General features: G+C 51.5%; 1 protein-coding gene across 11 annotated transcripts in view; it reads right to left on the bottom strand.

Moving 5' to 3' along the window:
* The window catches only part of FRYL (FRY like transcription coactivator), a 2,483,143-nt gene that overhangs the window by 327,939 nt on the left and 2,141,904 nt on the right, over window positions 1–13,300 (bottom strand). For all 11 annotated transcript variants that reach the window (XM_086962669.1, XM_086962670.1, XM_086962671.1 and 8 more), the window contains 2 exons: window positions 10,513–10,587; window positions 10,210–10,386 (listed from right to left, as the gene is read on the bottom strand). In XM_086962669.1, coding sequence (XP_086818795.1) covers window positions 10,210–10,386; window positions 10,513–10,587 — 252 coding nt within the window. The remainder of the gene's footprint in view (window positions 1–10,209; window positions 10,387–10,512; window positions 10,588–13,300) is intronic.

The raw sequence follows: 13,300 nt of genomic DNA, 5'->3' as shown, positions 1-13,300 counted from the left end.
GGAGCTTCTGAGAGGGACACAGGTGTGACTTCGGCACATTGATGGAAAATCCCAGCAGGTGCAGGAGATCCGCCGTTGTCTGGAGGTGGCTGACGACTGCCTGGGGCGGGCCCGCCTTCAACAACCAGTCGTCTAGGTAGGGGAAGACTGACACCCCTAACCTGCGCAGGTGAGCTGCGACCACCGCCATCACTTTCGTGAACACCCGTGGGGCGCTGGTAAGGCCGAAGGGGAGCACGGTAAACTGAAAGTGCTCGTGTCCTACCGTGAACCGCAGGTAACGTCGGTGGGCCGGCAGGACGGGGATGTGGAAATATGCGTCCTGCAAGTCCAACGCTACCATCCAGTCTCCTGGGTCTAGGGCAGCCAAGACCTGAGCCAAGGTCAGCATTTTGAACTTCTCCTTCCGGAGGAAGCCGTTGACGTTCCTCAGATCCAAGATAGGGCGTAGGCCCCCTTTGCCCTTCTTGGGTACCAGGAAGTAGTGGGAGTAGCAACCATGACCTACTTCTGGCCCAGGAACGCGCTCGATGGCCCCCTTGGCCAAGAGGGCCGAACCTTCCTCCTGCAGGAGCCGCAAATGATCCCCCGATACGCGGTGGTGTTGCGGTGGCATGGCTTGAGGGGTCGTCTCGAAGGGGAGGGAGTAGCCCCTTCGGACGATCTGCAGCACCCACCTGTCCGAAGTGACTGTGCGCCAGTGAGAGTGGTGATGGCGAACCCTGCCCCCCACTGGCGTCACATGGGCCGAAAAGCACGGACTAGGAGGGTTTAGAGGCGGATGCTGCGGGGGCAGGTGTGGACTGGCTCCGCTTGCCTCCCCGACCGCCTCCACGGCGGTTTCCACGGCCGCCGCCGCGCTGGACGACAGTTTGCGGCGAGTGGCTGGCGGCACGCGTGGGGACGCCCCTTCCTTGGTCACGAAAGGAGCAAAAGGCACCCACTTGCTGGCGCGGGGCCGAGAGGCCCAAGGACTTGGCCGTAGCCCTGGAGTCCTTAAAGCGCTCAAGCGCGTGGTCTGCCTTGTCGCCAAAGAGGCGACGGCCATCGAACGGCATGTCCATGAGGGTATTCTGGACATCAGCCGAGAAGTTGGCGGATCTGAGCCAGGCGTGGCGTCGAATCGCCACCGTCGTAGCCATCGCTCTGCCCAGGGAGTCAGTTGTATCCAGTCCGCACCTGATCGAATACTTCGCTGCGTCCCGGCCCTCCACTAGGGCTTGGCCGAGTTTGGCCCGTACCTCCAACGGACACTCTGGCAGCAATTCCGCCACCGTTTCCCATATAGAATGGGTGTAACGGCCCAAGAGGCATGCGGTGTTGGAAGACCGCAGTCCTAAGCTAAGGGACGAGAAAACCTTTTTGCCAAAGGCCTCGTACCTCTTGGATTCCCGATCAGGGGGAGCCGACGGGAAGGCGGTCTGGGAGTTAGAGGCCTGGATAACCAGACTCTCGGGGGTGGGGTGGGTGGACAGGAAACATGGGTCGCCCGGAGCCGGGCGGTGGCGTCTGGCCACGTTCCTATCTACAGGCGAACCTGTAGCGGGCCTGGACCAAGTGCCCAAAAGAATGTCCAACAAGGCCTCATTAAACGGCAGCATAGGCTCCATGGAGCATGACTGCGGCTTAAGGACCTCAGTGAGGAGGTTAGTCCTCACGGCCGCGACGGGGAGCTCAAGGCCCAATGCCTTAGCAGCCCTCATCAACACCACACTATATGTCGCGCCCTCCTCCGAAGCGACGGAAGGAGGAGAGACGAATCCAGTGTCTGGAGAGGTGTCCAGGCCACTGGCCTCCCCAAGGTCTCCTGTCCAGTCCATGTTAGACTGACATTCCCTTGTCAGAGGGTCCTCAGACCCCTCCCAATCCTCCTCTTCCCCCATCTCCTGAGACTCAGGGTCGTTAGTGAATGAGGATGGTTCATAGGGATGGAAATCCCCGAACGGCGCCGACAGGCGCCGTCCCGACGCCGGAACCCATAGAGAGGAGGTATTGGGGACGGCGTCGGCCGAGGCCGACGCCGGAGGGGACACCACACGGACCGATCCCGGGGGGGTCGTAAGGTCCACCGGGGACGTTCCAGCGCCCGACAAGGGCCGAACGGCACCCTGCGGCGTCGGGCCCGAAGGCACCGACGACGCCGGGACCGCTGAACCCTGCGGCGCCGAGCCCGAGGGCAGCGGCGGCGTCGGGATCGTGGGGCCCTGCGGCGCCGAAGACGCAGGCGGCGTCGAGGCCGAAGCACCAGACGGCGTCGGGGTCGCAGCCCCCGACCCACTAGGGCCCCCAGACGGGTTCGCTGGGCCCGAAGGCGCCGCGGAACCTGTCGGAGAAGAAAGGGACCTCATGGCCATGAGGAAGTGCTCTATCTCCTCCGGCGTCGCGTTCAGCCCAGGGACCGGGGGGTATGGAGCCGAACGCAGCGCCCGCGACTCCTGAGGAGCCGCGTGGGCGGTGTCACCCGAACCCCCGGCCGCATCGCGCGAGCGTCGGGGGGAGTCGGAAAAGCGATGATGTCTCTTCGACTTCTTATGCTTCTTACCTGACGACTTGGACCCGGAGGAGTGGCGCCGACTCCCGGAGCTATGACGGCTCCGCCCCCGCGACCTGTCCCTCGACCTCCCGTGGGACCGGGACCTCACACGGCGCGGGGCCGACTGGCGGATCTCGAGTCGCCTGCGGGACCGCTCCCGCCTGGCCTTCCTCGAGAGGGCCCGACAGTCGGGGCAGGCCTCGTCGTCATGGTCGACGCCCAAACACGTCAGGCACAGTCGGTGCGGATCCGTAACCGACATGAGGCGTTCGCAGTCGCCGCGGTGCTTGAAGCCGGGCATCCCTAACGGCACCGTCGGAGTCGTGAAGACTTCGAAATAGATCAAAAGATCCAAAAAGTTAGTCAAAAAATGACTAGGGAACTGCTTTTTCCAGATCTGCGCTGGCTGGCGCGGAAAAAAGAAGAACTGACGTCAGCACGCGGAGGCGGCGTCTAAGTACTCCGACGATGTCATCACGGTGCCCACGACGCCGACGACGGACCCGCAGACGACGCCTGCCGCCGCGCAAGGGTACTGCTACGCAAATATTTCCGGATCCAGTCTGACGCCTGGGGATATTCTAAGGTAAGGAATCTATCACTAACGTGTCTCTTTCAGATAGTCGGAGCACGCCTTCGAGTCGTGGGCGCGCTTCAGGCGCCAGAGGCATGACAGACATCAGCTTGAGACAGGAGTCAAAAGGCTTGTATCCGGTCAAGTGAAGAGACACCCCTCGTACACCAGGAGTCGAAGACTCAAAGGCGTCAAAATAGATTAGTCAAAAGTGACTAAATGGGTAAGCTCTCTCCAGATCTTAGTAGGCTGCAACAGAAAAAGAAAGAAGTGATGTCATTACGCGCGGGGATGAAATAGACTAATAGACACCGCAAAGTCATTCCGGGGACCACGACGCCAACGACTAATGCAAAGTCGACTGAAGCCACCTACCAACGCGCAGGGGTAATGCTAAAGAAAAAATCTCCGGATTCAGTTTCACACATGGGGGTAATTCTAAAGGCAAGGAATCTATAACTACAGTCTCTTTCAGATATCCCGTCCACTGTATTACAAGATCCATTATATCCTAAGAAACTTGTAATACGGTGGACGGGATATCCGTCACATTTGTCATGGAGTATCCCATCCACCAAGATACTAATCAGGCCCAGAGTCTGGGATTCTACTGTGGGAGCAGCCCAATGATCTGGAGCAGGAACAGCCCTCAGAATTGGAGAGGGATCATTGTTTTGAAACTGACCGCCTATTGTATTTCGCTAACCGCTTTCTGATCGATATTGGGCTTATCAAGTATCATTTTCCACACATCTTTGAGTTCGTACCACAAACAAAAAAGTAATGAAGGTGCATGACCAACATCTGCTTTCTGCAGTAACAAAGGGGAGACATTTTCCTCACCACATAGTCTATGTGGAATTAAGGTATTGGCAAAACTGGTGAAGTTGGGAGTAGAGCTTCAGATCAATGTTGAAGAGCATGGAAATACAAGAACTGAAGGCAGCGTGCATCTATGTATTTATGTAGCTCCGCTTTAAACTACGGGGCAGCGCAAAGATGTTGATGAGCCCAAAGGCATCACCTATTGGTGCCCGTGGGATCCTGACTGGCACCTGGGATTAATCTACAGGTATCAATGTTGTGGTCTGAGAAATCTACCAGAACAAAAGCTGCAATTTAAATGTCATCTTTCTAAGTTCATGCTGGAAGATCTCTTGCTGCAGGATGTTAAATTACAGTATGAACATTAGCCATATGCCTCCACAGATAAAATCCATTGGACTGATGGAGGTTGTATAAATCATGACTCATAACAAGGTACACATGTTGGTGTCAGGATTCCAATATAACTTCTAAACAATTTAACTCCACCTTGATAATCTATATGGTGTCGGAGGTAATTTTGAACTCCCAGATGTACGAGTTACTTACCTTTGCAAACGATGTATCTGGTAGAGACGATTTTAGCCGCGGATTCCTAAACGTAGAATTATCCCCAGGTTTGAGACTGGACCCGGAAAACTTTTTTTGCCACAGCATCCCTGCGTGCTGAGGGGATGGCACCACGTGACTTTGCCCTGACGTCGTCTGCGTTCGTGACGTCTGCGAGGATACATAAGTCCCACCTCGGCGCGCCATTCTTCTGAGAACTTTTCCGCGCCACAACGCTGAGCCATCAAAAACAAAACTGTGAGAATACTGGAACAGTGTGCGAAAACCCAGCTAAACAGAAGGGGAAGAAACACATGGTGAGGAACAGAAGCACCATCCAGAATAGTGCCAGGCACTATGGCACCAAGTCACGGAATGAAAAAACAGAGCGCAGCTACTAAAAGCAAGCCTGCAGACAAATACAACAGCCTCCCCAAGGGCAGGAAGCATGTGAAAGAATGAGCAACAGACGAAGAAGTCTGCAACCACCGCCCAGAACAAAGAAGGGTTCCAGGGCAAGAACGTAAGAGCAACAACAATTCACCCCCAGACAGCGCCAGCAGGAAGGATCTCCTAAAAAGAACTGAGAGTCGAGGCCCAGCCAAGGGACCTCAACCCCAAGGACTGCGAGAGTCAGATGTGCAAGACACACTAGGAAGCAGAGCACGAGCGAACCCCACATTGGAAACCAAGGTGCAGGGGCGCAGAGGTACCCAGGAATTCATCACCCAATCACCAAAAAGGAAGGAATGGAGCAACAACAAGGCAAGCATCCCCCTAGGAAGGGAGTAAGAAAAGGGCACTTGCAGAGGACAGCCGCCTTCAGGCAGGCGAATGCAGAAGACCAAGAAGGGTCCTCACAGAAACTGGGAGGAAGGGCAGGTCGTGAAGGAATCTGTGGCTAGAATTGTCTCTACCAGATACATCGTTACCGAAGGTAAGTAACTCGTACATCTGATAGAGACTACTAGCTGCAGATTCCTTAATGTAGAATACATACCCTAGCCATACCCCAGGGGAGAGAGGGTCTGCGAGAGGACCTCTCCAGCTAAGGCGAACCCATGACCCCAATAGGCGACAATACCCAGGACAGGGAAAATAGCCCAGTCCTCCCAACAGGGGATGAGCCACATGGACAGGGAAAATAGCCCAGTCTCCCACTCCCAAGCAGACTAGAACCTCAGCATTGCGGAGAACACCGCCCCACAGGGTATGTGACATAACGACAAAAGGCAGCCCAGCCCTAACCAAGCAGGAGAAGGAAGGGCAATATGAAAGAAGGCCAGCAGGCAATGTACCAGGGACCTCCACCGGAAGCCCCAGGTACAGGCAATACAAAAGGAGGCCAGCAGCCAATGTACCAGGGATCTCCACTGGAAGCCCCAGGTACAGGCAACGCAGAGGAGTACCAAGTAAGTAGAGCAAGCCAGAGACTCCAAGGAGAAGAGTAGAAACTAGGACAAGAGCCCTTCACCGGGAACACACCCAATGGAGAGGGCAGCCGAATCCATCCCAGCTGAAAGTCAACAGGCAATAAGGCAGGTGGGAAAAGAAATACATAGTCCCACAAGGCTCCCGCAAAACAAGAAACAGGGGCGACAGGCCCCACTCTAAGGTCCCTGGCCGTCGACCAGAAGAACAGGCAGCGCAGCTGGACGCTGAAAAGTGCCATTAAACTAAACGTCCAGACCACAACGTCCAGGCAGGCACAGCTGTGCGCCAGGAAGCAACCAGACAGAAAACAAAAGAAGAAACAAGTAGGACGAACCAAGCAGTCAACACAGGAAAATAAACCTTCTGGAACACCAGACAAGAGAACCAGGCCGTACGACAGACAAAGGGCAAAAACACAGCAGCACAACGCCGCAGTTGCCCAAGACAACGCACCAGCAGCATACAGCAACACCAGGAAGGGCGAGGAACCTGCAAGGAGGAGTCCACACCCTCCCAGTGTACGACAGGGCTATCCAATATCTACAAATACCCCACTTAGGCTAGGACACGTCCCAAGAAAGTATGGGAACCACTATTAGGGAAGAATCCTGCATCAGAAAACAAACTATAAACCTGTGGAAGAAACCACAGAAGGCTTAGAAAGCAGCCCAAAAGTATCCACTTGCCAAAAAATGGGGGGTTGAACCAACAGCCAACTAAGAAGTGAGCCAACCAAGGGACCCCGAGGGCACAGCACCCATCACAGAAAGTGTAATGGGCACTCCAAACATCAGAGTACAGGAGCAGGTGGGATAACACCTCCCAGCAAGTCCCAGAGGATCAAGAAACCAGCCTACGGTGGAGGAGGAGGACAGAGGCCCAGAAGACGCTGAATGGCAGAGTCTGCATGAGTGTTAAACAGAAGGACCCCGTCAAGGGGTAGGTCAACCAGACGTTCCCTGATATTTCCAGGATAAACCGCATCAAGTAGCTAAGCATGGCGACGGAGAGCCACCAAAGTGACCATAGCACGGCCGAGAGCATCGGCAACATCCAAGGCTGCACGAAGAATAAATGTGGCAAACTCCCTGCCATCCAATACACATGGGTCCGCTAATCAGCATGGCCACCCTCATGAGAGAGATGAGAAAGAAGGGACTCCACAGACTGGAAGTAGCTCTGGTCAACACACACAAAGTGTTAAGCGCCCGCAAGGCAGCGCTAGTCAAAGCGAAAACATTACTTCCCCATGAATCCAACCACCGGACCTCCCGAGACGGAGGAAATACCACCACAGGCAAACATGGAAAGTCATTCCGCAGAAGACAGCCATGAGCAGAAGGGTGGAAAGAAAGACCGACAGGGTCATGCGGAGCAGGGCGGTGATGAAGCAGAAGCGCCTGCAGCACCGGATCACCCGTGGCAAGGCACTCCCAAGCCCCCATAAGAGAATTGTGGAGTGACGCTTCAAAGGGAAGGAACAACTCCCGTCCACAAGAAGCCCTGGTGGAGAACTTCCGAAAGGTTGTCTGTAGGAAACGGGGTGACCGGTGCACCCATCCGAGGAAAACCAGCGGCTGTGGAAATAGCCCGAACAAAGCCCAGACTAGCCTCTGTAGGGCGCAGCAGAGGAGAAAGTAATTCCTCCGTTGGAGACGGCTGCAAACTGAGCCCCCCGTCCACATGTCCAAGGGGAAGCGGCCAGCCCGAAATAGTGGTGGGTCCACAGAGGAATGGGGAACCTGAGAAGCCCCAGTGGAAGGCGGAGAGGCTGGTGGTAAATCTAACCATGAGCCACGAAAAGAAGGGTTTGAGGATTTAGGCTGTAGGGACGGTGAGGTGCCCTTCCTGGAAGATGCCTTTAAAAAGGCAACAACTTGGCGCCCTGTCTCCGGGGAGGAACACACCAACAGCTGGCAGACCTCTGCAGAAGAAGAGACCTCAGGGGACGAATCAAGAATCCAATGCCAGCACGGCTCCGTGGAGTCCGCCACCGGCGCCTGATCGATGACGATAGGCGCTGGAGTAGGTACTCGTGGCGCCGGGTCGACTTCTGCCACCATGTTCTCTCCAGGAGGATGGAGCGGGGTTGGCACCAAAACGGCGAGGGAGAAGTGGCGAAGTGGCGCCGGCTCGGCCTCAGACGGGGCAGCTGCCCACGTCAAAAGCGAGAGGGACTCAGGAAAGCGCCCCAGGTCCCTGCCTCTATCTGCGGCTCCACCGGAGAGGAAGGCTCCTGGCGCCGAAACGGCACCGGCTCGACCTCTGGTGAGGCAGCCGCCTGCCCAGAGGACGAAGAGGGACTCAGGCCAAGCCCGGAATCCCGGCAATCTCTTGAGACGCCACAGGAGGGAGCCCCGTAGGGATTTGGAGCGAGGCAGTGACGCCAGGCGCCGTAGAGGGGAGCCCAAAAGGACCACACCTCGACCACCCTCCTAAGACCTGAAGCCGAAACCTCCGGGGCTGGAGCCGCCGGCGACTCCGCGGAAGCCCCCGCGCGAAGCAAGGGATTCGCTGACGTTTCAGGAGGTGGCGGAAGGATCAAAGAAGCCTGCAGCACTATAGTGTAGGCTGTCATTTGGGCCTCTCCGCCGGGAAACGGCGGGTAGGAAGGCGACAGGCGGGAGCACATGTTTCAGGGGGAGCTAGCGCCCACCATGGAAGGAGGACAGGGCCTCGAAGATGAACTGAAGGACCTACCAGCCAGTGAGCCACGCCCTTGGGGCAGTGGCGAAAGACTATGTCGCAGACCAAACCGGCGGCTCCTTGCTTCCGAGGTAGGGGACAGACGCTGAGATGACACAGACCTGGAAAAGTGCCCCGACAGCAACTTCATCCGGCGTTCCCGCTGTGACTTAGGCTTAAGGTGCTGGCAGGTGTCACAACTCTCCGAGTCGTGGTGCTCATCCAGCCACCACATGCAAATTGGGTGATGGTCCGTCGCCGACATGGGACGTGCACAGGAGGTACACGTCTTGAAGCCCGAAGGCATTCGCACACTGTTCCACTTAACGCCAAAGCGTGTAAAAGGATAGAAGGGCTCGGAGTAGGCCAGGACACAATTCGGATCCGCGTTGCACGCAGAAAAGAAAAAAAACGGACGTAGGTGTGCTGGGGTGGGACTTATGTATCATCACTGATGTCACAAACGCAGACGATGTCAAGGCAGAGTCACGTGGAGCTGTCCCCAAGCGCGCAGGGATGCTGTGGCAAATTTTTTTTCCAGATCCAGTCTCACGCCTGGGGATAATTCTACGTTAAGGAATCTGCGGCTAGTAGTCTCTCTCAGATTTACTACGTTTTTTTATTTTTGCTCACTTTATGGTGTTTCTCAGAAAATTAACATTCATCCATAACTAGGATAGTTCAATATTTTTGTTACGTACTTGAACAGTTCAGATATCTTTTAGACACAAAATACTCCCTCAAATACAGTTGAGTTTATACAGCTTATTTTACTTATCTGATAATTTTAGGGTGAGGATTTTTTATGGTGGGAGACACTCTTACTCCCCATTGAACCTTCTATATCAGACGTGCATACCTGGGTCGCTCTAAAATAATCTAGCCACCAAGCTGGTTAAAGAGGTAAGAACTTCTAAACTTGCAGGAGCAGACTATCACATAATACTTGGCATCACAGATCTAGAATGTAGTTACAACACTCCAAAATATAGGTTTTCTACAGCCCTCTGTGATGCATAATAGTTTTCATAGTAAAATTTGAGATCATTGTAATTTCTAGAGAACACAATGTTCGAGAAGACAATATTGGTCGGCGGCATCTTAACTTGGTCATAGTCGGGGGCTATATCCATCATAGCTCTGGGACACGGCCAGTGCATTTCATAATCAGAACGATAAAGAATGGCATGCATGATAAATATTTTGTGGGAAATTCCCTATGTAAGTGTATCCTAAATTGCCAAGTAACTTAAATTACATGCAGTTTAATATATATGCTATGCGACAGCTGAACATTTTGGCACATATTTTGTACACTGCTCTGTGATTGTGTCTGTTAGCATATGTTAATTAAATAAAAATACATATAATATATAAATAATGGTACATAAATATGTATAAGTAGACATATCAAAAAGGTTTTAGGGTGTTCAGAAAAATTGCTATTATGACCTCATCTGACTAACAATGAAGCGCTAATTTATGAAACCGCCACATAGCTACATGGTTTGCCATACTGACCTATGGTATAAAACCCTAATGTGATGTCCACACTTACCACAAAAACAACCTTAGGATAATAATGTGATGTAAAATTACATGATCTCACCTCTGCATCTTCGAGTTCCACATCTAAAAAGTCGAAGTCCTTAAAAACTCCAAACTGTTGTTCACTGCCTGCATCTTCCACTGCAGATTCTTCCTCTTGAATGATTTCCTCTGTGGTAGAAATGAGGCTAGTCTGCTGGTCTCCAACTTCAAGGTCCTCATTAGACGAGAAAATGACCTAATAATGAAGGAGGAAATAAACAACTTAAATATGTGATCAATGTTCTAACAGTGAAGGTGTAAGCAATTATAAAACTACTTTCAATCTTCACAGAAAACACGGTTGCAAGTTTGGAGCACTTACGGATGGATTTTTGGGAATTCCAGATTCTGGACCACACAATGAAAGCACATTCATAAGCTTTTCCCGTGTCCTCCGCTGAAAGAAAAACAAATACAAAAAAGTGCTTTTAAAAACTCCACAACTGAAATCAGAAAATATATTGCTATACTTGATCTGCAATGCTCTATTCCAGTTCCTTAAAATAGCTGGGTTTCACTACAGAGGTTTATGAGATGGTCTAGTAAGTGAAAAATACTACTTCACTCCTCAGTTGCTGGGACACAAGAGTACTTTGAAGGTGCCACCTTTTTTATCAAACTCTAACTGCAAGAATACTAAGAAGGAAGTGGAAAAGAAGTCCTACGGCAGCAAAGTGAAAACAAAGGATCGGAAGCAAAATAGGTGAAAAACTAAGTTCAGCAAACAAAGGCATAAAATGTATTGATATGGTTACATTGCAAGTACTTTCCAGCCACTTAAATGACTTACATTGACATTGTACGACATACACGGGTAATGGATCTTAAGTCAACTTTCACGTACAAGGAACTGCATAAATAAAGAGTACACCATGCTACACAAGTCGCACTTCATGCCAGAGTCCCTTGGCAGATCGAAAAGTAGAAAACAAAATTCAAGTAAATAATATCTATCTTTTAGTAGAAACTAAGGTTACAATACAAGTATCCAAAAAGCCTCCACTATGAACCTGTAAATATAGAATGTGGAAGCAAATTGTTATTGGACTTTTTCCTTCAACAGTGTTGGCGTTTTACAGCATTAAAAGGGCCAATTTATCAATGAGGGTTGTGTGTGAGTTTATTCCAGATGAAAGCCCTACATTTAACATATCATTTAACCAGAGGCCAAAGAAAATCCATTCAGAAAAAGCCACAGGAGACAGGATTTCAAAGTACAAACCATGAAGGGTTATTTTAAAATATCCATGCAGCAGGCAAAAGGCATTGGTAAGTCAAATCATATCAAACTTTTCAAAAAGCACAAACATAAAAATCATTTCGCAGCAGAAACTTAGTCCTAACCTAATAAATAGCACCACCAAATATGGTCCAGCATAAAGTTCACGAGAACAAAGAAACATTTGTCATAAGGGCTGCTTAGAAAAGCAGGAGAGAACCTAAAAATTATTCTAAGCCCAGAATGATAGGAAATATTATCATGGAGTATTTTCCCTAAGAGGGCCAGAGGAAGTCCTAAAAACGTTAAGTAACAAGTAAATAAGGTTTTGAAATAAAGTATACCTCTATGAGAGTTCAACAAAAAAATCTGCCTCGTCCCAAAATTAGTTAAACTTTATACCCTTTTAGAGAGAGAAACTATATGGTCACTGCGGCCTGAACAAGAAAGTTACAAGTCACAACCAATTGGTAAAGAGAAACACATCACATGGTAATATTGACATTTGGTCTAAATCTAATGAATACACTGTATGTACTATGCCTTACAAATAAAACAATAAGGCATTCCAAATCCAAACAGCATCTCTATTCGGCTAAATATGCATGCAAGTGGCCTTCAATTTGAACAAAGTTGTATAACTCACCCTGTCCAGGAACACAACACATTACATTTTTTAAGTATTACACAAGCATGACTACGGAACTAACTGAATTTATTATTACATAAGCAGTGAAGTTCATAACTGAAGCTCCATGGTGCATAGGTAGGGAGGGGAAGATGCAGGACTCCTTTGCATACAGTCAGAATTGAGCACTGGCATCTATGTCCCAATTGAATACTGGCACAACAATGACACCAAACACATAAATGACACCTCTACAACCAAACCTCTTCACCTCACTCAATGTTCTAGCCCAGTGAGTACCAGAAGGTTTAAGGACAGAGAATCAAACAATCAATCAGAGCATTTATATAGCGCACTACTCACCCAGAGGGTCTCAAGGCGCTAGGGGAGGGGGGTCCGCTACTGCTCGAACAGCCAGGTCTTGAGTTGCTTCCTGAAGGCGAGGTGGTCCTGGGTCAGGCGAAGGTGGGTCAGGAGGGAGTTCCAGGTCTTGGCGGCGAGGTAGGAGAAGGACCGTCCCCCTGTGGTGGCTCTTCGGATGCGGGGGACGGCGGCGAGGGCGTGGCCGGTCGATCGAAGCTGGCGTTTGGGAGCGTAGAAGTTGAGGCGGCTGTTGAGGTATCCTGGGCCTTGGTTGTGTAGGGCTTTGTGTGCGTGGGTGAGGAGTCGGAAGGTGATTCTCTTGTTGACCGGGAGCCAGTGCAGGTCTCTCAGGTGTCCGGAGATGTGGCTGCGACGGGGGATGTCCAGGATGAGTCGTGCTGAGGCGTTCTGGATCCGCTGGAGTCTCTTCTGGAGTTTGGCGGTGGATCCGGCGTAGAGGGAGTTGCCGTAGTCCAGACGGCTGGTGACGAGGGCCTGGGTAACCGTCTTCCTGGTCTCGGTGGGGATCCACCGGAAGATCTTACATAGCATGCGCAGGATGTTGAAGCAGGACGAGGAGACGGCGTTGACTTGTCTGGTCATGGAGAGGGAGGAGTCCAGGATGAAGCCCAGGTTGCGTGCGTGGTCTGTAGGAGCACTGCGTGGAGGTTTTGTAGTAGAACACTGAAGTTGGTATTAGAGTTTAAAGGATCTAAGGACTGACAGGTCATTGTAGAGAGGGGGGAGGATCAAGCCCTGTATATGTAGCACCAGCCAGGCAGCCAGTATGCTTGTGAAGATCTTCTGGTCAACGTTTAATAAAGAGATAGGGCGGTACGCCGCACAGTCTAGTGGATCCTTGCCCGGTTTAGGGATCACAACAACCTCAGCCATAGTCAT

Source organism: Lissotriton vulgaris, chromosome 3_1 (genome assembly GCF_964263255.1).
Source record: "Lissotriton vulgaris chromosome 3_1, aLisVul1.2, whole genome shotgun sequence".
Classification (NCBI taxonomy): domain Eukaryota; kingdom Metazoa; phylum Chordata; class Amphibia; order Caudata; family Salamandridae; genus Lissotriton; species Lissotriton vulgaris.
This window is presented reverse-complemented; position numbering and strand designations above follow the sequence as displayed.